This window comes from Schistocerca gregaria, chromosome 5 (assembly GCF_023897955.1).
Source record: "Schistocerca gregaria isolate iqSchGreg1 chromosome 5, iqSchGreg1.2, whole genome shotgun sequence".
NCBI classification, from domain to species: domain Eukaryota; kingdom Metazoa; phylum Arthropoda; class Insecta; order Orthoptera; family Acrididae; genus Schistocerca; species Schistocerca gregaria.
The window spans coordinates 454,874,717-454,901,457 of NC_064924.1; the positions used below are offsets into that span (position 1 = coordinate 454,874,717).

Sequence of the window (26,741 nt, forward strand, 5' to 3'; positions counted from 1 at the left end):
AAAAAATATTTTTATTTATGTCTGTATATATTTTCTTAAAAATGTTTTATATAAAATCATTATATATGACAAAATATAAAAAGAAAGAGCAATGTGTATGCAAAAATATTGTTGTCTGGAGGTCCGTACAAAAAAGTCGCAGGGGTCAAGATGCATGATGATATAAGGCCAGACTGTGTTTCGGGACGATACGAACCAAAAACAGTCACTGTGAAGGGAAACTGCTGAGGATTTAGTATGGAGTAGGTGTTTTCCACTTCAAGAACGTATATGCTTGTACTCCAGGATCAGTAAGAGTAATCGAGTCGCAGGCAAACTGTAGATTAATATCGGTTTGCTAATCGCACCTAAAGAATGTGAAGGGCGTAGAAAATTGACAGACATTTCCTGGAACCCTATTCGCACTCTTTTAGCAAACGCGAACTGCCGACTTTTGGTGCACATAAAGACAGTTTATGATCATCAGTCTGTTGAGATGCAGTAGTAGAGCAAGCAGTTGTATTACTAGAGACGTAGAGAAATACTGCATATCCATTTGTTTGGGAGCTCATCCATAATACTAATACACATAAAAAGTTCAAGTGAAACTTTTACGGAAAGAGCAGCAACCAATGAAAAATAAAACAACAATTTTCGCACGTTAAACTGCGTTTGGAAGAAACTTGATTTCATACAGAAGATGTTTGTGCACCTCTTTTTTAAAAGAATAAAATATCGTTTCTTATCCAGATTTTAAGTAAGTTAGCTACTTAACTCATACTAAACTAAACTACAATAAAACATACGAAAATGTTTGAATGTTATGAGAGGAATGTGTTTCATTGTGCACAAAAGTCACCTGAGTTCCGAATAGCCTTTTTTCTAAATTATTTCTTTTTTCGATCGCACCTGAAATGATGCTGATCTGTGGCGGCACGTGTGCTCAGAATTTACCTATCTTATTCTCAAGTGTGAAATGATACGGTGAAGCAGATGAGTGCATGAAATTACGAGATCGTATTCTAGAGTCTGAAAGACACTCTTCTTTCGAGACAGAAGTGTTGTATTTTGTCTACACGACAGCACAGCGTATAGTACCTGCTAGGGGCTGTATGAGCAACCCGCATTTCTTTGTTACTTCCTCGTCGGCTCCCGCGAGCAGTGGATGCACTTTCGAGCGGCTGCTCCACAAACCCCGCGACCCTCGTTACCTCAGGTCTCCGCCCGGGGCCCCACAGTAATTGTCTTTCGCTTCATTGTGTCAGGAGGCCTCTGCGCCACGCCGCCTTTTTACTTCCGCGTCTCACGCGCCGTAGAGGACGTCCCGTTGCGGAAAGCTCGCCTTCTGCTGTATGTGGAGTAATCGCCATATCTCTTAACAAAGACTTTTCGAAAAGGCTGAGATGCCTCAACAAATTTTGTAACCCTTGGTTTACGCTGAACATTCTGAGGTACTACTCCCTGTAGAACCTAAGAAAAGAATCACTATACTGTCGGCTAGAGCAGACATTAGAAGTTGAATGTGGGCAACAAATTCCAAATATGTTCCACGTTGTTAGTAACCTTCGAACGTCCATACCAATTATCGACGATTTATAAATACGGTAACTTCATTGTGGGAAATTTTGGTACATTAAGTTGAAGTCGAAATACTATTATAAACTTCGGGTAAACCAAACACTAAAGGGGACAAATCTGGAACGAAAGTGGCGTATCGAAGGGAGAAAGAACCATGTAGGCGGGAAATTATATCGCTTTTGTGAAAAATTCGCGATATTTCGAGCAAGTGAAACAACAGTTCCATTAATAATCTGTAAGATTAGACAGCTGAAAAGCATTACATGGTTCGAAGAGGTTCGTGGGTTATTCGCCGTAATTGTAGCTGTTAGCATCTTTCGTTCAAATACGAGAGCTATTTGGAAATTAAGGCCGGATCGGGCGCGAAATGGTAAACATAGTGAAAATCCGTTGAATCGTTACACAGATGTGGTGGGCAGTGTCTCTACTATGCCCGTCGATAGCTTCATGTTGCTTTTTTCCGTTCTGAGCGTCCAGTGAGCACACAAAGATGCCTAGAACACCGCCAAGTATGGGAGCCTGGTGAGACTTTTCGTCTCATGTCATGCAACCCACAAAACATAACTGTCATGTGTTTTCTTCTTTATGATAATTCTCGGCCGCACCCTGCAGCGGAAATGAAGCTTATGCTACAGCGTTTTCGATGGGAAGAGTTTGATCACCCACAATGCAGCCCATGACTGGCTCCTCCTGAGTTTCACTACCGCTCACAGAATCACTACGAAGACGACAGTTTGGCACTGATAATGAGCTGTAGACCAGCGAGAGAATTGACGGAAAGCACAGTAAGCCGCCTTTTATGCCGAGTATGTTGGAAAGTTGGTATAATGCTATGAGAAATGTCTAAATCAAAGAGGCGGCGACTATGTAGAGAAGTAGCTGGAAGGTGTAGCTAACTCATGCAAATAAATTTTGATGTCCACAGTGGTTTCCATTTCGCGACCTATAAGATATTAGTTTCCGAACAGCCCTGGTATTAACTGATAGTGGTGAATGTACTGTAGGAAAAATATTTTCACTCAGCATATTGGTTACAGGACAGGATGTAACTAAAGAAAGAAACTAACATCTTTGACGCTTCTTTCAAATAGAAAGCGAGCTATGAACTATAAAAAAAAAACTCGGGAGTAGGAAGAGTATTGCGGTTATTTTGACAAGGAGGGGCCGTCATTTTTTTTAACAATTTCTTCGCGAGCTGACGTACGGTAGAATCTATATTTGAGTATATGGTGACCAAACAGTGAGGCGGAGAAGATGATGATGAGTAATGGCAATATCAGAGGTGCGAAAGAGGAAGCGTAACGTTGAGCCGGTTAGGCCGGTGGCTGTGACGTAGTTATTACTGCTCGCGGGTCTGCGAGGAAGCCAGCAGGTAGTCAGCAGGTCGGGGTGGGCGCTGTGCCATGGCGCAGACGAGAGGCCGGGGCGTGCGCGAGACGCGGGCGCCTCACGGTCAGAAGTGTCCCTGCGAGGGCGGCCCGTAGACCGGAGGCTGCGGCTGCTGCTGCTGCTGGAAGCCGCTGCCCGAGTAGTAGTCGCCGCCCGCGCCGCCGCCCACGCCGCCGCCCACGTCAGGGTGCGACGCGGCGCCCTCGTAGCGCACGCGCGCCTGGTAGCCGTTCTGCCAGTCCGCCGTGTAGCTCACCACCTGGCACATTTTTTTTCTATATTCCGACATAATTGTCGTAAAGGAGCTGTGGTGTGTGTATGTGTATGTGTGTGTGTGTTTATTAAACTCGTTAGCGTTTCTCAGTTTTGGTTATTGATAACTTGATACCAGTGTCTGAGTTTAATTTGTACAGCACTGAAGAAGGATCACCATGTGATCTAACATCGATTCTGCTATGAATAAAACATCAATATTACGGCCAACGCTGACCTTCCTTTTAATTAAACTGGGGACCTAGAAATGGAGAGGCTTCGTCTGGCACAGCCCTCTGTGGTTCACAACCCCGCAACAGGCCACAGCGGTCCACCCACCTCACCGCCGTCCCACACCGAACCCAGGGTTATTGTGCGGTTCGGTCCCCCTGCGGTGTGTGTCCCCCCAACCTCGCCCCTCGGGAACGTTTCATACGAGACGAGTGTAACCTCAATGTTTGCATGGTAGAGTAATGATGGTATATGCGTACGTGGAGACAATGTTTGCAAAGCAATCGCCGACATAATGTAACAAAGGCGGAATAAGGGGAATCAGCCTGCATTCGCAGAGGTATGTGGAAAACTGCCTTAAAGACCATCCATAGGCTGGGCTGGTCGGCACACCGGACCTCGACACTAATCCGCCGGGAAGCAGTGCCCTATACCGCGCGGCTAGCCGGGTGGGCATAAGAAGTGTTACTATAATACCACTTAAATTTGACACCACAACAGTGAAGCCACAGTCACAACACATAATTTTTTTTTTTTTAATAGAGCGTTTACATTACGTGTTCCAACGAATTACGTCGTCATTTTCAAATGTAAAACATCAGTTGGAGAATATACAGGGTGAGTCAGGAGGAAAAGTACAGAGTTTGAGGGGTGATAGTATAAGTGATTCTGAACAAAAAACTTTCTTTGAAGATATGCCGTATTGTCAATTGTTTCCGAGACAGAACGTATGTAATAATACTTCGTTACTTATTTTGTGTTATTAAAAAATCGTTATGGTTTACAATGTACGACGGTAATGTAGAGGAAACTGAGACGAATAGTTTGACACAGCACACTTGTGCTCCATCATATCGGGAATCTACTTCAAATTGGGCTACAAAAAGTACCTAAGCTACAGCGCATGCGTGTCGAACCAGGTTTTCAGTATCCTCGCGCTGTTTTGGAGCAAACTGCAAGTCCTAGAGCAACATGAATCGGTCCTTTTTGTAAGAAACTGAACGTAATTTTGTACTGCGACATGTTTTCGCTGGAGGGTGCGGCTTTCGAGTGATTCAAGAAATCATAGAAAAGTGATATTACAAGCGTTCTATCTCGGAAACCATTCGGAACATTGCATTTGCCCATATGGAGTTCTTATTCTGAATCACTAATGCTATCATGCCTCAATGCATGTACCTCTCCTCCTGACTCACCCTGTATAATGGGAATTGTGACCACACATCTTGCAACAATTACGAAAAATAATGACACCATGCAACCGAGGCAATGGTGGCACAACCAAGTCACTACAGGTTATGCCCACGCTTGCCCAACCGTTCATTCCGTGTTCTAATGTAGAATAGATAAAAACTACATCAGGGTAAAAATTGCCAAGGATTCTTCCATTGTGTCCTTCTATGACACAACGATCGTATGGCTGATATAAATTCACAGGTTCCATATGGAATACAGCACATAATTTTACGATGTTACGAAAAACTAATCTCAAAACACGCTGTATTCTAAAAATGGTTCAAATGGCTCTGAGCACTATGGGACTCAACTGCTGTGGTCATAAGTCCCCTAGAACTTAGAACTACTGAAACCTAACTAACCTAAGGACATCACATACATCCATGCCCGAGGCAGGATTCGAACCTGCGACCGTAGCAGTCGCACGGTTCCGGACTGCGCGCCTAAAACCGCGAGACCACCGCGGCCGGCCGCTGTATGCTCATGTAGCACTGACACACTACTAACTCGCTAACATAACATTTCTCAATTTGCCTGGTAACCCAGGTCCAATAAACTCATCAAAAAGTTTAAGTTGTCTTAATGCATGATAGATTTTTGCTCATTAATGAGGTGAAATGCATGTTTCGGTCTTGAATTTCGTAAGTCAAATGCGCAAAATATGTGCAAAACAGTAGAAAAATGTACAGTGAAAACTTACCACATAATCAAAGAAAAGCGTTATCGCATAGAGTCACGTTAGCAGCTGCAAAACATGGATAAAATCAAACAGAGCATTTCTATTTCGATTAACGCGTGCAGTTACTTCTTCAGAAGAAACGATGAGCAACTTTATTTCGGGGACCGTTTTAAATTCAATTATTTGGACTAGCCGTACAAGCACAATCGGTCGAAGTAATCAACGAGCCGCAGGCAATTAACTGATCTCGAGCGGAGAGTGGAAGAGCGATTTTACAGTAATCTCTTCTTTATCTATAACGACTTTGAAGATGTCCGCTGGCTGTTCGAAATCGGTAGCTATATTCTGAAATGCTCCAGTGATTATGACTGCAATAAAATAAATTAAGATCCATAGTTAGTCACAATCTCTATTGACCATATGTAACTTCTTTCAAAATATCTGTCCATTGCTCGTAATGATATCTTTCATATTGTAATGGCTTAATTCGTTAATGATGCCATTCGTCTATGTGCCCACGTACATTCTTTAACATCCATCTTTCGCAACAAGTGTCACGTATGTTCGATACACTAAAAGAAGCAAAAGCTCGAACTCGTCGGCCACTCTCATTTCCAAAAGCTTCTCCTAAAGTGCCAGCCGTAACAACTCGGGCATTAAACGCCTTACAGATCAAGATATAATGGTTTCTATGTGTGCACGTTGTCATTCTTCCTGGTCCGTACAGTTGCACAGGAACTACTTCTTCGTCGTTTCCGGATGGAACCATCACTATAAATGTCAGTGGTATCGTATACAAATGGTATTTGTGATCTTTCGTTTACATACTGATTGGTATTAATCGGTATTTCCGTTTTGAGTCGGTAATCAAATGTGCGCCTCAGCTAGGGAATCAGTGATTATAAGGCCGTTGCAGTATCCGTGAATATGGAAGTAAATAGGAATATAAAAAAAAGAGGAAGGTTTATCTGTTTAGCAAGAGTAATAGGAGGCAGACTTCAGACTACCTATCAGATCAAAACGAAAATTTCTGTTCCGACACAGACAATGTTGAGTGTTTATGGAAAAAGTTCAAGGCAATCGTGAAATGCGATTTAGACAGGTACATGCCGAGTAAAACTGTGAGGGACGGGAAAAACCCACCGTGTTTCAACAACAAAGTTAGGAAACTACTGCGAAAGCAAAGAGAGCTTCACTCAGACAAACAGAAGCTAAACGATGTCAAAGTTAACGTAAGGAGGGTTATGCGTGAAGCGTTCAGTGAATTCGAAAGTAAAATTCTATGTACCTACTTGACAGAAAATCCTAGGAAGTTCTGGTCTTACGTTAAATCAGTAAGTGGATCGAAACATCATATCCAGGCACTCTGCGATGATAATGGCATTGAAACAGAGGATGATGCGCGTAAAGCTGAAATACTAAACACCTTACTCCAAAGCTGTTTCACCGAGAAAGACCACACTGCAGTTCCTTCTCTAAATCCTCGCACGAACGAAAAAATAGCTGACATCGAAATAAGTGTCCAAGGAATAGAAAAGAAACTGAAATCACTCAACAGAGGAAAGTCCACTGGACCTGACGGAATACCAATTCGATCCTACACACATTACGCGGAAGAGCTTGCCCCCCTTCTAACAGTCGTGTACCGGAAGTCTCTAGAGGAAAGGAAGGTTCCAGATGATTTCAAAAAGGGTCGTCGAGCAGATGCGCAAAACTATAGGCCTATATCTCCGACATCGATCTGTTGTAGAATTTTAGAACGTATTTTTTGCTCGCGTATCATGTCATTTCCGGAAACCCAGAATCTCTTCTGTAGGAATCAACATGGATTCCGGAAACAGCGATAGTGTGAGACCCAACTCGCTTTATTTGTTCATGAGACTCAGAAAATATTAGATACAGGCTCCCAGGTAGATGCCATTTTCCTTGACTTCCGGAAGACGTTCTATATTGTTCCGCAATGTCACCTGATAAACAAAGCAAGAGCCTACGGAATATCAGACCAGCTGTGTGGCTGGATTGCAGACCAGCTGTGTAGCTGGACTGAAGAGTTTTAGCAAACAGAACACAGCATGTTGTTCTCAATGGAGACATGTCTACAGACGTTAAAGTAACCTCTGGCGTGCCACAGGGGAGTGCTACGGAACCATAGGTTTTCACAATATATATAAATGACGTAGTAGATAGTGTCGGAAGTTCCATGCGGCTTTTAGCGGATGATGCTGTAGTATACAGAGAAGTTGCAGCATTAGAAAATTGTAGCGAAATGCAGGAAGATCTGCAGCGGATAGGCACTTGGTGCAGGGGGTGGCAACTGATCCTTATCATAGAGAAATGTAACGCATTGCGAATACATAGAAAGATGGATTATATGATAGCGGAACAAACACTGGTAGCAGTTACTTCTGTAAAATATCTGGAAGTATGCGTACGGAACGATTTGAAGTGGAATGATCATATAAAATTAACTGTTGGTAAGGCGGGTGCCAGGCTGAGATTCTTTGGGAGAGTCTATAGAAAATGTAGTCCGTCAACAAAGGAGGTGGCTTATAAAACACCCATTCGACCTATACTTTAGTATTGCTCATCAGTGTGGGATCCGTACCAGGTCGGGTTGACAGAGGAGATAGAGAAATCCAAAGAAGAGCGGCGCGTTTCGTCACAGGGTTATTTGGTAAGCGTGATAGCGTTACGGAGATGTTTAGCAAACTCAAGTGGTAGACTCTGCAAGAGAGGCGCTGTGCTTCGAGGTGTAGCTTGCTGTCAAGGTCTCGAGAGGGTGCGTTTCTGGATGAAGTGTCGAACATATTGCTTCCCCCTACTTATACCTCCTGAGGAGAACACGAATGTAAAATTAGAGAGATTCGAGCGCGCACAGTGGCTTTCCGGCAGTCGTTCTTCCCGCGAACCATACGTGACTGGAACAGGAAAGGGAGGTAATGACAGTGGCACGTAAAGTGCCCTCCACTACACACCATTGGGTGGCTTGCGGAGTACAAATGTTGATGTAGATGTAGATGTATACCTCGTCTACGCGATACTAACGACATCTGTATATGTGCATAGCACTATCCCATGACTTTTGTCACCTCAGTGTGTATCCCAGCAGTCGGTTACAAACATTTATCCTTGAAATGGGTAAATAAATATTTTGTAAGCTATTATGTGGTCGCCCAAGGACCCCGAAAATTTTCAGATTTGTAGAAGCCTTGACATACTCACTTGAAGCTTCCATCATCATTGCTGTAAAAGTTTCGGATGACATGTGTAGCGACCCCAGGCTTGTATAAGGTGTTGCTGTCGGCTAGCACAAGTGTTGAGTGCTATAGACAAGGGATTACAGATCGATTCCGTATTTATGGATTTCCGGAAGGCTTTTGACACTGTACCACCCAAGCGGCTCGTATTGAAATTGCGTGCTTATGGAATATCGTCTCAGTAATGTGACTGAATTTGTGAGTTCCTGTCAGAGAGGTCACAGTACGTAGTAATTGACGGAAAGTCATGGTGTAAAACAGAAGTGATTTCTGGCCTTCCCCAAGGTAGTGTTATAGGCTCTTTGCTGTTCTTTATGTATATAAACGATTTGGGGGACAATCTGGGAAGCCGTCTTAGGTTGTTTGCAGATGGCTCTGTCGTTTATCGACTCATAAAATCATCAGAAGATCAAAACAAACTGCGAAACGATTTAGAAAAAATATCTGAATGGTGTGAAAAGTGGCAGTTGACTTGAGTGCTAAAAGGAACTCATTAAACTTCGGTTACACGATAAATCAGTCTAATCTAAAAGCCGTAAATTCAACTAAATACCTAGGCATTACAATTACGAACAACTTAAATTGGAAGGAACACACAGAAAATATTGTGGGGAAGGCTAACTAAAGACAGTTTTATTGGCAGGACACTTAGAAAATGTAACAGACCTACTAAGGAGACTGCCTACACTACGCTTGTCTATCCTCTTTTAGAATACTGCTGCGCAGTGTGGGATCCTTTCCAGATAGAACTGGCGTAGTGTATCGAAAAAGTTCAAAGAAAGGCAACACGTTTTGTATTATTTCGAAATATGGGAGAGAGTGTCACAGAAATGGTACAGTTTTTGGGCAGGAAATCGTTAAAAGAAAGGCGGTTTTCGTTGCGACGGAATCTTCTCACGAAATTCCAATCATCCACTTTCTCCTCCGAATGCGAAAATATTTTGTTGGCACCACCCTACATAGGGCGGAACGATCACAAAGATAAAATAAGGGAAATAAGAGCTCGTACGGAAAGATATAGGTGTTCATTCTTTCCGTGCGCTATATGAGATTAGATGGGTAGATCACATAACTAATGAGGAGGTATTGAATAGAATTGGGGAGAAGAGGAGTTTGTGGCACAACTTGATAAGAAGAAGGAACCGGTTGGTAGGAAATGTTCTGAGGCATCAATTTAGCATTGGAGGGCAGCGTGGAGGGTAAAAATCGAAGAGGGAGACCAAGAGATGAATACACTAAGCAGATTCAGAAGGATGTAGGCTGCAGTAGGTACTGGGAGATGAAGAAGATTGCACAGAATAGAGTGGCATGGAGAGCTGCATCAAACCAGTCTCAGGACTGAAGACAACAACAACAATACGAGATTGGAATAATAGAGAATTGTGAAGGTGGTTCGATGAACCCTCTGCCAGGCACTTAAATGTGATTTGCAGAGTATCCATGCAGATGTAGATGTAGAAAGAGGGAAAGAGCAAGTGGAGTACGAGGTGCCAGGTGGCTGGGCACTCACTCACCTGTATGCGGCCGTCGGGGAGCGCGACGCGGTACTCGCCATGTACGGTGTTGCCGTCGCTGGCCTCGCGGCGCGTGTAGTCGTTGCCCGTGCTGTAGTCACGCACCGCGTACCCGAACTCGTAAGGCTTGGGCTGCAACAGAGAGCGACACGCTCAGTACCTGCCGCGCGGCCGCGCCAGCTGCTGAACGACGAGCACTCGGCGAGCTGCCGCCGGCCTCCATCTGATACCGTCCGCTGCTTACAAGAAGGCTACGCAGTTCCGCCTTGCTGCTACATTGAGATAGCTCTCTCTCTCTCTCTCTCTCTCTCTCTCTCTCTCTCTCTCTGCTTGTATCGTTAGCCAGAATAGGAACATTACAGGTGTGTACATTTCTGATCACTAAAACTGCAACATTATGAAGGCGAGTTTAAATTTACATGAAATGCTCTACGTGTCTGGATATGGATCTGATTAGCATTGCATCGCATGTGCACAAAATACACTGAAGCGCCCAAGGAAGTGGTTTAGACGTGCATATTCAAGTACAGAGGTATGTAAGCAGGCAGACTTCGGCGCTGCGGTTGACAACGCCTATACAGGGTGCTACAAAAAGGTACGGCCAAACTTTCAGGAAACATTCCTCACACAAATAAAGAAAATATGTTATGTGGACATGTGTCCGGAAACGCCTAATTTCCATGTTAGAGCTCATTTTATTACTTCTCTTCAGATCACATTAATCGTTGAATGGAAACACACAGCAACAGAACTTACCAGCGTGACTTCAAACACTTTGTTACAGGAAATGTTCAAAATGTCCTCAGTTAGCGAGGATACATGCATCCACCCTCCGTCGCATGGAATCCCTGATGCGCTGATGCAGCCCTGGAGAATGGCGTATTGTATCACAGCCGTCCACAATACGAGCACGAAGAGTCTCTACATTTGGTACCGGGGTTGCGTACACAAGAGCTTTCAAATGCCCCCAGTTGTTCCCAATACAGCCGATAAAATTATATTGCTTTCCTATTCAATCAGCATCGATGTTGCCATCGCAATTTATAGGTCAAGTAATCATGTATACCTTTTTCCTTTTTGATGTGGTGCGTTGCAAGAACACGTAATATTTTCAAGAAGGCTACTTAGTTTACGTGATATACGATCGGAGTCCAAACTGCAATTGAGCAGCCACACCAAAGACTGAACTTGCCACAGTAGTTTCTGTCCTGTATTTGAGAAGCTAGCCATTGTAATAAAATGGCTACAAGATTTTGGAGGCAGCAAGAGGTAGTTTGTTTCATCTTAAGAAAATCTAATTCTCGAATAAACAAGATTAACTTGCCAACATACAACCACATATTTCATGTTGGCAAATTAATCTCATTTATCCGAGAATTTCCCTAACAGTACACAAATATTTTCTTAAAATGAAACAAACTACCTCCTTCTGCCTTCAAAATCCTGTATGTATCAACAACATGGTGACACTATCATAGTTCCAGGTGAAATTTCATGTCGGTAGAATTGCTCCTTACGTAAATATGTTTCGAGGACTGGTATCTGTTTGCTGTGTGTCGGAGACAGAGGTTACAATCTAATTTTTCAATAAGTTATACTATAACTTTATTCATGTAATACTGAAGATACTGAAGGAAGAAAGATTTCATTATATGTACTAAAGTTATAAGGACATAATATGAGATTGTTACACATGGCTACTGGCTGAGTCCGAACGAATATCGACAGCTGTCTGCTCCTGCTTGGCTGTAAGAAGTCAAATGTTTTGCTCTCCTCCTAGAGATCACAAAGAGTAGCGTCAGTGTCGCCTTTTCCATCACTTCACGCATCCCCGTTTTTCAGTACTGCCCTTAGAAATCGTATAATGCAGGAATCTGTTTCTCTCAACATCTTGTAGGCGCATACTTCCCACACCCGACGTTACCGACCATTTCAAGAGAGTCTGTCTGAAATGTAGGAGAAGAAAAGGGAGCAGATGGATAAGTGAGAGCTGTTGTTGTTGTTGTGGTCTTCAGTCCTGAGACTGGTTTGATGTAGCTCTCCATGCTACTCTATCCTGTGCAAGCTTCTTCATCTCCCAGTACCTACTGCAGCCTACAGCCTTCTGAATCTGCTTAGCGTATTCATCTCTTGGTTTCCCTCTACGATTTTTACCATCCACGCTGCCCTCCAGTACCAAACTGGTGATCCCTTGGTGCCTCAGAACATGTCCTACCAACCGATCCCTACGCCTAGTCAAGTTGTGCCACAAACTCCTCTTCTCCCCAGTTCTATTCAATGCCTCCTCATCAGTTATGTGATCTACCCATCTAATCTTCAGCATTATTCTGTAGCACCACATTTCAAAAGCTTCTATTCTCTTCTTGTCTAAACTATTTATCGTCCATGTTTCACTTCCATACAAGGCTACACTCCATAGAAATACTTTCAGAAACGACTTAAATCAACACTCGATGTTAACCAATTTCTCTTCTTCAGAAACGCTTTCCTTGCCATTTCCAGTCTCATTTTATATCCTCTCTACTTCGACCATTATCAGTTATTTTGCTCCCCAAATAGCACAACTCTACTGCTTTAAGTGTCTCATTTCGTAATCTAATTCCCTCAGCATCACCCGACTTAATTCGACTACATTCCATTATCGTCGATTTGCTTTTGTTGATGTTCATCTTATATCCTCCTTTCAAGACACTGTCCGTTCCGTTCAACTGCTCTTCCAAGTCCTTTGCTTTCTGTGACAGAATTACAATGTCATCGACGAACCTCAAAGTTTTTATTTCTTCTCAATGGATTTTAATACCTACACCGAACTTTTCTTTTGTTTCCTTTACTGCTTGCTCAATATACAGATTGAATATCATCGGGGAGAGGCTACAACCCTGTCTCACTCCCTTCTTAACCACTGCTTCCCATTCACGTCCCTCGACTCTTGTAACTGCCATCTGGTTTCTGTACAAATTGTAAATAGCCTTTCGCTCCCAGTATTTTCCCCTGCCAAATTTAGAATTTGAAAGGGAGTATTCCAGTCAACACTGTCAAAAGCTTTCTCTAAGTCTAAAAATACTAGAAACGTAGGTTTGCCTTTTCTTAATCTTTCTTCTAAGATAAGTCGTAAGGTCAGTATTGCCTCACGTGTTGTAACATTTCAACGGAATCCAAACTGATCTTCCCCGAGGTCAGCTTCTACCAGCTTTTCCATTCGTCTGTGAAGAATTCGCGTTAGTATTTTGCAGCTGTGACTTATTAAACTGATAGTTCGGTAATTTTCACATCTGTCAACACCTGCCTTCTTTGGGATTGAAATTATTATATTCTTCTTGAATTCTGAGGGAATTTCGCCTGTCTCATACATCTTGCTCACCAGATGGTAGAGTTTTGTTAGGCCTGGCTCTCCCAAGGCTGTCAGTAGTTCTAATGGAATGTTGTCTACTCCCGGGGCCTTGTTTCGACTTAGGTCTTTCAGTGCTCTGTTCTCCCATTTCATCTTCATCTACCTCCTCTTCCATTTCCATAATATTTTCCTCAAGAACATGGCCCCTGTATAGACCCTCTATATACTCCTTCCAATTCTAATTAATTAATTAATGAGACTATAAAAACAGTGCAGTTCTTGTATAGGCTTCCTAATAGGAAGTTGGCGAAAAAGCCCCTGCTGCTTGAATCATAACGACATGAGGGAAAGGGCTGTTAACGTGCTGAATATAGAGGGTATAAAGGCAGTTAACATCAATTCCAAAAACGGATAACGTTCTCCACTTAGTATTTGCAGTTAATTATACCCTCTTGCTTAATTACGAAGACATGTGATGCAACAGTGTCGTCTTCAGCGGGTCGTGCATTTGCGGTTGACCCTGAGCGTAGTTATTGTCTGACGACAGTATAAAGCAGGAGTAAAATAGACTGGTACATAAATTCTTCGAGAGGCATGAACTTCAGAGGAAGTTATTGCCGTCGTAAACGGCATAAACAGCTTGATGGGAAGAGGAGCGGTTTAAAGCTGGGAGCAGAACATGGACGTGAATGTCACCCGTTAGCCGCCCACCAGATTTAGATGTCTGCGCTGTTCTCTCTTCGATTCGCAGGCGCATTAGGCCACGCGCATTTGATGGTGCTTGATGGCAGCCTATATCCATCTTGCGTTTGTTTCCATTCCCGGTTAAAAATTCCAGCATATTTTACTGTAAATTAAAACAGTAAGAGCAGGTGATGATAGTGAATTAGTCCAAAGCGAACTGTACAATTCAATAATAAATTGTATCCATTTTGACTATCTTTTCGATCATGACTGTCTCTAGAAATATGTAAAGGTCTTTGTTTAAATTACCACTACCTGTCACAAACTTAGTCAACTATTGTAATACTTATTTATTTAACCACATGGTTATACCTCATCGTCAGGCTAAATGGCATTACAAAAACAACTTGACAATAAGGTCACACTGATGTTACATAGTCTTTTTGTAAATGCTGTGGTCATCCTGTGGAAGAAAAGAAAACTTAGTAAGAGGTGATGTCACTTTGGAAGCTGGACTGATGTTTTCACGAAAATGTTGTGTAACGGTCACTCACTTTGTTCTTCTGGCGTGGCTGTCTTGTTGTGATGGGTTGCGGTGTTTCCATTGCCGTGGCTCTCTTGGTCTCTGTTCACAAATTGTCACTAACGTAACTTGGAAACAGGATCACAAACAGTTCTCTAGTGCAGTGGACAAGATGGCGGTCGAAATACAGCAGGTTTCGATTTGACTATCGATTTGTCGATCTATATGGTGTCAGATGTTTACATGTCTTCTGCACGTCTTGTTATCGTATTACAGATGTAGGTTGACGAAATACATTACAAATTGAACACCTGTTACAATGTTATTGAACACATCATGATATAAACTATACATTTTACATATTTTTAAGCTATTGTTGGGGCTACAGTCAAACGACTGTCATGTTATGTATCTTTTATTCTAGGAGTACTGTAGTGAAATTGGAAAATAAATATGAATTTTTGAAATCTGTAATTTCATTCAGGATTTAGTTATTCCCCTTGTGGCCGTGGATGAATATTTACATTTCTTCCAAGATGTTCATTTTCCAGCTGTTTTCTAGAATAAGTAGTACTTTGAGATCGTGGTCTATTATAACACTGTATCCTGTTTTTTTTATATGTTTCGCTATAGTTGATTTATTCGGTTTGCCAAGTCTGAAAGAGTCAAGTGTTCCTTTAAGCGGGTTTAAAATTTCTTCCCTTTTGGCCAATTTTAAAACCCGGTTTAAAGAACACATTGGAAGAAATGGAAAATATTCATCCACGGCCACAAGGGAAATAATTAGATCCTGAATGAAATTATAAACATCAAAAATTCATATATCTTTTCCAATTTCACTACAGTACTCCTAGAATAAAAGATACATAACATGACAGTCGTTTGACTGTAGCCCCAGCAATAGCTTAGAAATATGTAAAATGTATAGTTTATATCATGATGTGTTCAATAACATTGTAACAGGTGTTCAATTTGTAATGTATTTCGTCAACGTACATCTGTAATACGATAACAAGACGTGCAGAAGACATGTAAACATCTGACACCACATAGGTCAACAAATCGATAGTCAAATCGAAACCAGCTATATTTCGACCGCCATCTTGTCCACTGCACTAGAGAACTGTTTGTGATCCTGTTTCCAAGTTACTGCTATGTTAGTGACAATTTGTGAACAGTGACCAAGAGAGCCACGCCAGAAGAACAAAGTGAGTGACCGTTACACAACATTTTCGTGAAAACATCAGTCTAGCTTCCAAAGTGACATCACCTCTTACTAAACTTTCTCTTCTTCCACAGGATGACCAGAGCATTTACGAAAAAACTATCTAACATCAGTATGACCGTATTGTAAAGTTTTTTTGTAATGCCATTTAGCCTGAAGATGAGGTATAACCCTCGAAACATGTGGTTAAATAAATAAGTATTACAATAGTTGACAAAGTTTGTGAATGGTAGCGGTACTTTAAAAAAGAAAACCCTTAAGTAAATTGTATACTGGTGCTAGTGATTCATAATAATATATTTTCCATAGCAGACAGAACGATTTCGTGATTTTATTGATTGTACTGAAAGAGTGATCGTATTTATTGACGAGAGGCAGTTTCAGTAGCGATAAGTTTAGTGACGAAAGAGGAACGGATAGTGTGAGTAGATTCTTATGTTCGACACAGATAAAAAAATGGCTTCTGGTCTGCCCACGCCGCTCTCAGATACCAAAAAGCTATGAGCAGTGTAATGTTGGTTTCTTACGTCTTGACTGATGTCATCCATGCTGTACAAGATTAAGCAGTGCTTCATGAAACCTGCCCCACGTCAGGCTTAATGTATCCCCCCTCCCCTACTGCTTAACAAATTTAGATGTTGTTTCGTTGCCATGAGGATTGTGTAACTACCCGAACACGCTCACTTGTCATAAAAAAACAGTCGACTGAGCAGAATAAACTTCATAATTTTCTCTTATAGTGTAGTTCATCTGATTTTGAGCTTCTGAAACTCCCAAATAGAAAGAAACAGTATCAGACAAAACAGAAATGTCGAAAAGGTCAAATACCCGAGAGTAATAAATCTACAGAACGCTCTAGAAGAATTTGCGTTAGTTATATGAGTAAGGGTTTTGAAAACAGTGCGTGATATAATTAAGGATGACTAAATGGATTTAAGACTGACAGATTAAATGCAGTGGAAGCAAAGATACTCTGTGTAGTGCAAGTAAACGACGATTCGAAAATAGGAAACAAGAGATATATATTTGAAAATATCTAGGAATACATCGAAAAGGATAATGACTTTCTTTGGATTTCTCTGTAGACAGGATGAAACTACATTAACAAACTAATAATCAAGTGTATTTAGGGAATGAAACCAATAAGAGCTATTCTCGGATATCCTTATCTCGTATCTATTTTATTCCATTGAGATTGTCAGTTTAATTTAAAGTATTGTATGACTGCTTTATGGTTTTCTCGTATGTACATCCCCTCATCTGTAGATATCCCCTTTCCCTACACAGTGATGCGTTGCACAACTCATTAATAACAACAGAGACAGTTGTACTTGTGGGTCGAAATCATTGAAAAAATTTTTTTCCAAATACTCAACATGCAGATTATTACTAAGACAGTTAATACAAGCCGCTGAAGTTCGTTTGTATATGAGGTGGTTGCTGGACTTAGTCTGCTCATGTAAAATATAGAATCAAACCATCTTCAGCCTTCTAAATTTCCAGTTTCATTTTATTTGTGCTATCAGTTTCCGCTTTGCATTACGCCATCTTCAGGCCCCCTGACCGACTTGTACGGAGACTCCCATCTCTTGTAAAAGTTTTCAAGTGATGACCGAAAGCATCGCTTTGTTAAAAGGAAGCTTACGGATACCAACCTAGGGATACCACTTACTGTATGCTGTCCCTTATTTCGATTGTACAAGAGGTGGGATTCTTCCTACAAGTCAGTCAGGGGCCGGAAGGTAGAATAATGTAACGCTGAAACTGGTAGAACAAATAAATAAAATTTGAAATTTAATTGCCTGACTGCTGACGGAGTTTTTCGGTTTTGATCCGACATTTAGATGCATACAAGATTTACACATGCCGTATTCAATGTAAGAAAGATTTTCCTATTTGTATTAGAAACCACTGATCGCGAGCAGCCCCCGTCTGCCCACTGCCCTCGGCCGGTTAGTGGCATAGAAAATTCCACCCCTTAGTACAAAATTTCGACGACTTGTGTCGGTCATTTCCAATAAATCATAGATCACTCCATAACGTCCACCAGGTAGCCTCCGTTTTTGACCTCAGTGACCTTTCCGTGAAATAGGCGGCCTTCAGCCACAAACTGTCTCCTCCCGCCCACCGTCCCCCCCCCCCCCCCCCCCCCGCCCCTCCCACCGCCGAGCCTATTCCCGTACTAAAGGTCTGGAGGATTAAAAATTTGATGATGTCACTGATATTTTTGAACAACGACACCCTAACACCGTATTCGCAAAAAGGAATTGATTGATACAGTTATATTCCTGGTTTCTTCATGTGTCATCTCCACGAGACAAGATTTCTTCCGTGAGCACTTTGAAGCGAAGCTGAAGATAGCACTTTCCGCCTCTTTTTTTGTTCGGCCGATTTCGTTGTTTTTGTGTTCAAGGTGACTTCTCGGCTGTCATCCCGTCACTAAGTAGGCCCACCAGGTGCCGATACTTCGTATCTCGGGTAAGTATCAAGTGAAGCTGGTTACATTGCTCTACAACATAATCGATATGTTAACACGGATAACAGTGACATCCGTCAGTTGTATGTTTTCAGTGAAAGGTTGCCGCAGACCGAGTTTCCGAAATCAAACAATACAACCTAACGTTTCAGTATAGCATTACTCAACAATGACGTGTATAGTGAAACAGCCCCGAAAGGTTTCCACTTGATCACACTGTATATCAGGCAAGCTTTGGCCGCCACAGTTTGCCTTCTCGGCCTCATGGATGCAGTGAGAAGTTGGGGGAAAAAAACATAGTAAACACGGAAGCCAAAAAGTAATTCCGCTTTATGTACTGCTGTAAAGGTCTGCAGTCTTGTGCTTTTCAGTTATAAAAGTTTCCTGTTTTGGTCAGAGGAATCGGGCAGCAGAGTTAGTAGATGCTGTAATGGAAATGAGCGTTTGGCGTCATTGGCCGGGAAGCCCCTTGCGTGCGCCGGCCGGAGTGGCCGAGCGGTTCTAGGCGCTACAGTCTGAAACCGCGAGACCGCTACGTCTCAGGTTTCAATTCTGCCTTAGGCATGGATGTGTGTGATGTCCTTGGGTTAGTTAGGTTTAAGTAGTTCTAAGATCTAGGGGACTGATGACCTCAGATGTTAAGTCCCATAGTGCTCAGAGTCATTTGAACCATTTTTTGAAGCCCCTTGAGAGGCAGGTTCGGCCGCCATGGTGCAGGTCTTATTACATTCCACGCCACATTGAGCGACTTGCAAACCGGAAGACAACACAACACCCAGTCCCTGAGCAGAGAAAATCTCCGACTCAGCCTGGAATCGAACCCGGGCCCGTAGGACGTCAATCCGTCACGCTAACCACTCAGCTATCGGGGCGGACAGTAGATGCTGTACAGACGTGAAGACGGAGCCTGTCTGGGCCGCTGCACGCGACACGTCCGCTGACCTTCCGGCGCATGCAGTTACGAGTCACGACCCGGCGTGCACTCTTCACGTCAACACGCAGAGTCCGGCCGCGGTGCACACGCTCGGACAGACGTGGTGAAACTCAGCCGTGACTTCCAGGCGAGCGCTCCGCTTTCCCGTGGTTCTGCTGCACCGCCGTGGGATTCTCACATGACGCGAGTCGGCAACTCCAGTTTCTTCACGACTAATTAGTTTTACGGCTGCATCACCCGCCAGATCTCAGCTTGCGTTTTCTACTCGCAGAAGCGCTTGTTCCCCTTCTCACGAACATCTGTCTCCCTAGGGGAAGTATCTTGGTAGTTTATGTCAGTGATTAAAATTCGCATTGTCTGATCTAAGTCATCGCCATTTTTGGTCATAAATGGCACGCATGTGCAGAACAGGACAGTACAGCGTAAACCCGAACTCCACAAACAAAATTTCGGAGACTGCTCAGGGATATTTTCTGAGTTTGTGGTGGAAAGATCCCGCAGTCTCCGGTGGACCTTTTCAAAGTATTACAGCAAGATGACAAAAGTCATGGTATAGTGATGTGCACATACACAATTGGCGGTAGTATCATGTGCAGAAAGTGTAAAAGGACACTGCATTGGCGAACCTGTCATTTATACTCAGGTGATTCACGTGAAACAGTTTACGACGTGATTGTGGCTGTACGACGGGGATTACCAGACTGAATGCGGAATAGTAGTAGGAGCTAGACTCATGGGGCACACTATTTCGGAAATCATTAGGGAATTCAATACCCCGAGATCCACAGTGTCAAGAGTAAGCCACGAATACCATATTTCAGGCGTTATCTCTCGCCACGAACAACTCAATGGTCGACAGCCTTCACTTAACGACCGAGAGCAACGGCGTTTGCGTAGAGTTGGTGCTAACAGACAAGCAATACGGCGTGATATAACCGCAGTTATCAATATGGAACATAAGACGAACGTGTCCGTTAGGATTTTGCGGCGAAATTTGGCGTTCTTTGCTAACAGCACGACATCGCATACAGGGTTTCTCCTGTGCTCGTGATCATATCGGCTTGGCCCTAGACGACTGTAAAAATGTGGGCTGGTCAAATGAGTCCCGATTTCAGTTGGAAAAAGCTGATGTCAGGGCTCGTGTGTGGTGCAGACCTCACGAAGCCATGGACCCAAGTTCATGGCACTGTTCAAGCTGGTGGTGGATCAGTAATGGTTGTGCTGTGTTTACATGGAATCTACTAGATGCTCTGGTCCAGCTGACCCGATCATTGACTGGAAATGGCTACGTTCGGCTACTTGTAGATCGACTGAAGTCATTAAGAGTTGGAATTTTTATGGATGAAAATGCGCCTTGTTACTGGGCCACAACTGTTCGTGATTGATTTGAGGAACATTCTGGCCACCCATCGAACATTTATGGGACATAACCGAGAGGTCAGTTCGTGAACAAACTCCTGCACCGACGGTACTTTCGCAATCATTGACGGATATAGAGGCAACATGGCTGCAGGGAACCTTCAAGGACCTGTTGAGTTTATGGCACCTCGAGTTGCTGTACTACGTCGGGCAAAAGGTGACCCGACACGGTATTAGGAGGTATCCCATGACTTTTGTCACCCGGGTGTTGTGCAATTATGTTACGCCGTTACCCCAGTCACTTCTGTTTCCATGAAAATATCTTCCCAAAAGTGAAAACGTCTATTGTATGCATTCATCAAAACTTACAGCTTAAAATGAAAAATACTGCAACGACACACAGACGAAACACATACACTTTTATCAGAATTTGTTCAATATCACCCAATGCATTCAGTAAGCCCCTACACGAAGTGGACATCGGCCAACCCTTCATCAGTAAACCCATCCATACTGCAGTTTTTCACTGTTAAAGTAAGACTTACACTGACTGAAAAACAATCAAGAGACACAGCCGAACAGTACTGAATGGAAACTTGAGGACCAAGAGTTAAGTGGGCGTTAATACTGTCAGCAACAAGTAACGTAAATGAACAGAACAAGTTTGAGAGTTTACAAAGTGATTTTCAGAATAAATATTAGTGGTCTCCATTAAAATATTGATATGAGCAAATACAAATTGCTGCAAATTTATGATACGAAACAGCACACTGCATCTTCGATACTGCATGTTGGACCACCCATATATAGAAGAATATATTCTATGGTTAATGAAAAGATCAGTGTCCTTGCTATTTTTGGAAAAGGAAGAAACATTACACGTCTGTATTGGAAGGACAAGGGAATGTAAATGCAGAGTAGCGTACCGGTTCGTAGGCGCCGCTGTGTCCGCCGTCATCGTAGTCTGCGTAGCCGCCGCCGCCCCCGCCGCCGCCCCCGCTGAAGGGCGCAACGTACGCCTGCGTCAGCTGCCCCGGTGCCGCCCCTGCTCTGCAGCACGCCACCAGCGCGCAGATCGCAACCACCTGCCAACCAACCAAAAGTTGTTGTAATTTCTGGGTATTCCTGTGGGACACAGAGGGGTGTATCTGAGAGAGGACGTTGCTAATAGGGCCTATACAGCGACTCTTTGGGAAGTGACAATCGGAAGAGAAATAGTCCAGCTGAGCAATAACCGGCTCAGGATTGTACTCTCCTGGCGCTTCTGTGCGTCCGATATTTCTATACACGGGATGTGTGAGGAAAGTAATTTGACAGATTTTTTTCTACCGAAGTTTTCCCTCTCTCTCTCTCTCTCTCTCTCTCTCTCTCTCTCTCTCTCTCTCTCTCTTTTTTTTTTTTTTTTTTTTTTTTTTTCAAACAACAATTTTACCCTCTCAGGATAGATCCCTTCGACAGCTATACACAGGCGCAATCGTTGTTCCCCAGTCTTGGTAGCAGCGCTGAAAAGCTTCAATTGGTAAAGCCTTCACATATCGGTCACATTCTTTTGTATGTTCTCTAGAGCACCAAAATCACATCCTTTTTTGAATTTTGGGAAAAGAAAAGAGTCACAATGACTCAGATCAGGTGGACAGGGGGCCTGTGGAACAGCAGTAAAACGTTTAGAAGTCAAAAGTTCCGCGATGAAAGTGGCCGTGCGACATGAGGTGTCTTCAGTCCGGAACAGCGCTGCTGCTGCGGTCGCAGGTTCAAATCCGGCCTCGTGCACGGATGTGTGTGATATGCTTAGGTTGGTTAGGTTTAAGTAGTTCTAAGTTCTAGGGGACTGATGACCTCAGATGTTAAGTCCCATAGTGCTCAGAACCATTTGAACCATTTTTGACACGAGGAGTAGTCATTATGCAGTATCCACAATGTCAGGACTCAGTCTGTTCACCCTTTTCCTCAGCTTTTCAAGGACATCTTTGTAAAACATTTTCTCGGCAGTTTGTCCTGGAGGAAGAAATTCTTTATGCACCATACCCCTACTGCCAAAAACGAAAATCAGCATTGTTTTGATCTTTGATTTGGTCATTCGAGCTTTTTTTGATAGAGGAATGGCTCAGGATTTCAGTTCTCACTTTGCCGCTTCGTCTCAAGTTCGTACTAAAAAATCGAGGTGATCATCACACGTCTGAACCATTCGTGGTCACTGGCAATCCTCTCAGATCAGCGCACACGTTTCTTTTATTGTCCTTCGTCTCAATTGTGAGGTTTTTCGACATCATTTTGATACACACTTTTCTTCACGCAAAAATTCGGTCAAAATTTGATGTACGGTGAAAGTGTTGAAGTTTAACAGATCACCGATCACCCTTATTGTTAAACGTCAGTCTGATCTCGTAAGAGCAGGCACACGTTGAAGGTCTCCCTAAACGAGGTTCATCTTCAACGTGTTCCAAACATGATTTGTGTCACCGAAATACTTGTGCTGCTCTTAATCAGGAATATTCCCCATGGGCCTGTTTCAATATTTCAAAGGTCACACTCGCGGATACCCCAGGTTTAACAGAAAAATTAATGTCATAATGTTGCCCAAAATTCCTCTCTCCCATTTTCGTAGCACACAACCAAAAACACTACTTCACTGATAGCACTGTCAAAAATCACGTAATGGCTGTACGAAGCAGGAACTCGGGCTAAGCACCTGGAAGGTATGAATACACAGGTCAAGTAAAACAACACAGAGTTGCCAGATGACTAACAGTGCTGTCAGTCTGTAACTTTTCTCATACATCTCGTAAGCAAGACAAGTCACCACTTTAAAAGAGCACCATGGTCGCTTTGGAGAGATGTGGAAGATCTTGAACCGGTAGCAGGTAGTCGTGTGACGCAAATCGTCGCAGTGTGGTAGAGTGTATGTGACAGTTGGTTCTATGAAATCAGCCCAGTAAGATGGAGCGATGTGGAGAAGTGATATAATGGCGGAAAGAAGTTCTGCGATTCGATGCGCCCATGACAACCCTGTCAATGAAGCTGCCCAGTATGTTGGTGTAGCAACGTAGTTGATGCAAAGCCGCTATGAGGGTTGATTGTTTTTCAAGATCCGATTTGACGCGAAATGGAAATCACATTGAAAATTAAAAATGTTTTATTTGCAACAGTTAGCTACACCTTCCGGCTACTTCTCTACATAGTCGCCCCTCCGACTTAGACATCCATCAGAGCTTTAGCATTTGAGCTGGATGAGGGATGCACGCCACAGGAAACGAACGGTTATTCTCGACGAGTATCACGTCCAGTTACCGATCCAGGTCACATCCTGTGTGTCGCTGATTTGTTTCTCACGAGGGGGTAAAAATGAGATACCACCAGAACTGCTCTGGGCGGCATCACCTAGGACCCCACCTTATTTGCTGTCAGTATGTATAAATGAGTAACTATATTGGCGGATGATTATACATACGGCACACATAAGACGTATGGATTATGCCTATATTCACAACAGTTTCTTGTTTAGTTTTGTGTTTTCCCTTACATACATTTCGAAGCACTGCCTCATCCGTATATTCTATTCTGTTGAATAGCTATCAATACGGTGTCAACAAAACAGAATCGTGTAGCTGTAAATATTACTGTTGACACCTCAACAATGCTCCTTCAGTAGGTGAGGCCTTGAAGAAGAATTTTGTACCCACGAAAAGAAACGGCAACCCGCTTGGTAAGAAATGGGCAGCAGCTCTGTTGTGTTTGAGTAAATCAGTATCGCAGTGTTCCAAAAGCAGTAATTACGGGCATGTACGTGCAAATTCTATCTCTTCTACTAATATTTCGGTCACTTATCTTCCGATCATCCTCAGAGTGGCTCACTCCGAAGATGATGCGTGGACGAGAACACCAATGAACATCAACAGTACAATGAAGTCACGGTCGTTTCTCGCAGGTTCTTCAATTAACTTATGCGGTAATGAGCGCAGAACAAAATATCCATGCGTTTCTGTCTTTCATCAAGCCCAAAACCTCTTGAGCATCAGGAATGTACTGGAGGTGCTTAACAATAAAATGAACTTAGTCCGAAACACATAAATATGTATTTCTGTTGACAATTATGTGGTCACTTGCCATAAAATGTACACATCCCTAACATTAACTCCTGTCGGAGTACTGAAATCACCCCAGATGTAACACCACAAACTGGTGTCCCTGAACGCACTGGAAGTTCTTCAAAATCGCCTCTGGAGATAAAGCTTTTGTATGCCCATCCTTTTAGCAGGAGGTCTCTGGCACGACGGCCGTTTACTATCGTGACAAATAAAAACACCTATAGCCGTCCTGTGATTTTACTTTGTTGCTACCAGTTTCAACGCTCCAGTACGTCATCTTCAGGCTGTTTTTGATGCGGTACAGGTTGATATGATCCTCACGCATAACACATCAGTTGCCAGCATTACAGCATACGCAGATAATGTGTCAGCACTCCAACCGTCAACTGCCAACTCAAGTGGGTGGTTGGAGTGCTGACACATTATCTGCGTATCCTGTAATGCTGGCAACTGATGTGTTATGCTTAAGAATCATATCAACCTGTACCGCATCAAAAACAGCCTGAAGATGACGCACTGGAGCACTTAAACTGGTAGCGACAAAATAAAATAAAATCATAAGGACGGCCGCAGGTGTTTGTATTTCTCTGTAGATAAAATTCGGCACAACCGCCTCGTCACCACCATAAGCTGTTATCCAGTGTGGATAGTTAACTCTCTCAGACAGCAATCAGCGACGTAGAATAGCTAGCACCTTTTCGTTACCTACTACTGAAGTCACCCCAGATGTCAAATCACACACTCGTGCGCCCTACGCGCCAGAAGCTCTTTGAAAACATCTGCTTCATCACCAGCATCAGTTGTCAATCCCGTGTGGATACACAACTTTCTCAAACAGATCCCAGCTACCTAGATTTGTTAGCACCTGTACATCTACATCTACATGATTACTCTGCAATTCACATTTAAGTGCTTGGCAGAGGGTTCATCGAACCACAATCACACTATCTCTCTACCAATCCACTCCCGAACAGCACGCGGGAAAAACAAACACCTAAACCTTTCTGTTCGAGCTCTGATTTCTCTTATTTTATTTTGATGGTCATTCCTACCTATGTATGTTGGGCTCAACAAAATATTTTCGCATTCGGAAGAGAAAGTTGGTGACTGAAATTTCGTAAATAGATTTCGCCGCGACGAAAAACGTCTTTGCTTTAATGACTTCCATCCCAACTCGCGTATCATATCTGCCACACTCTCTCCCCTATTAAGTCATAATACAAAACGAGCTGCCCTTTTTTGCACCCTTTTGATGTCCTCCGTCAATCCCACCTGGTAAGGATGCCACACCGAGCAGCAATATTCTAACAGAGGACGAACGAGTGTAGTGTAAGCTGTCTCTTTAGTGGACTTGTTGCATCTTCTAAGTGTCCTGCTAATGAAACGCAACATTTGGCTCGCCTTCCCCACAATATTATCTATGTGGTATTTCCAACTGAAGTTGTTCGTAATTTTAACACCCAGGTACTTAGTTGAATTGACAGCCTCGAGAATTGTACTATTTATCGAGTAATCGAATTCCAACGGATTTCTTCTGGAACTCATGGAACTCATGTGGATCACCTCATACTTTTCGTTATTTAGCGTCAACTGCCACCTGCTACACCATACAGCAATCTTTCCTAATTCGCCTTGCAACTGATACTGGTCTTCGGATGACCTTACTAGACGGTAAATTACAGCATCATCTGCGAACAACCTAAGAGAACTGCTCAGATTGTCACCCAGGTCATTTATATAGATCAGGAACAGCAGAGGTCCCAGGACGCTTCCCTGGGGAACACCTGATATCACTTCAGTTTTACTCGATGATTTGCCGTACGTTACCTTGAAGATCATTTCCATCTCGATTGGGAGGTCCTGTCCGACGTGGGTGTTGTGAGGAAACTGGTGCGAGATACAGCAACCGACGAGCTTTTTATATGCGCCCGGGAAAAGAGGCGGTTTGCCGGCTGTTTTCACCAGAGCAGGCGGCGGGATCAGCTGTCATTGTTCGCCAGAAGGAAGAG

General features: G+C 43.1%; 1 protein-coding gene across 1 annotated transcript; it reads right to left on the reverse strand.

Moving 5' to 3' along the window:
• Window positions 1-26,618, reverse strand: LOC126273039 (pro-resilin-like). The gene is made up of 4 exons (XM_049976432.1): window positions 26,560-26,618; window positions 21,574-21,732; window positions 10,116-10,247; window positions 1-3,205 (listed from the first exon to the last, which is right to left on the reverse strand). The coding sequence occupies exons 1-4, from the start codon at window positions 26,575-26,577 to the stop codon at window positions 3,011-3,013; spliced, it is 504 nt and encodes a 167-aa protein (XP_049832389.1). The 5' UTR covers window positions 26,578-26,618; the 3' UTR covers window positions 1-3,010.
• Window positions 26,619-26,741: the final 123 nt, after the last annotated feature.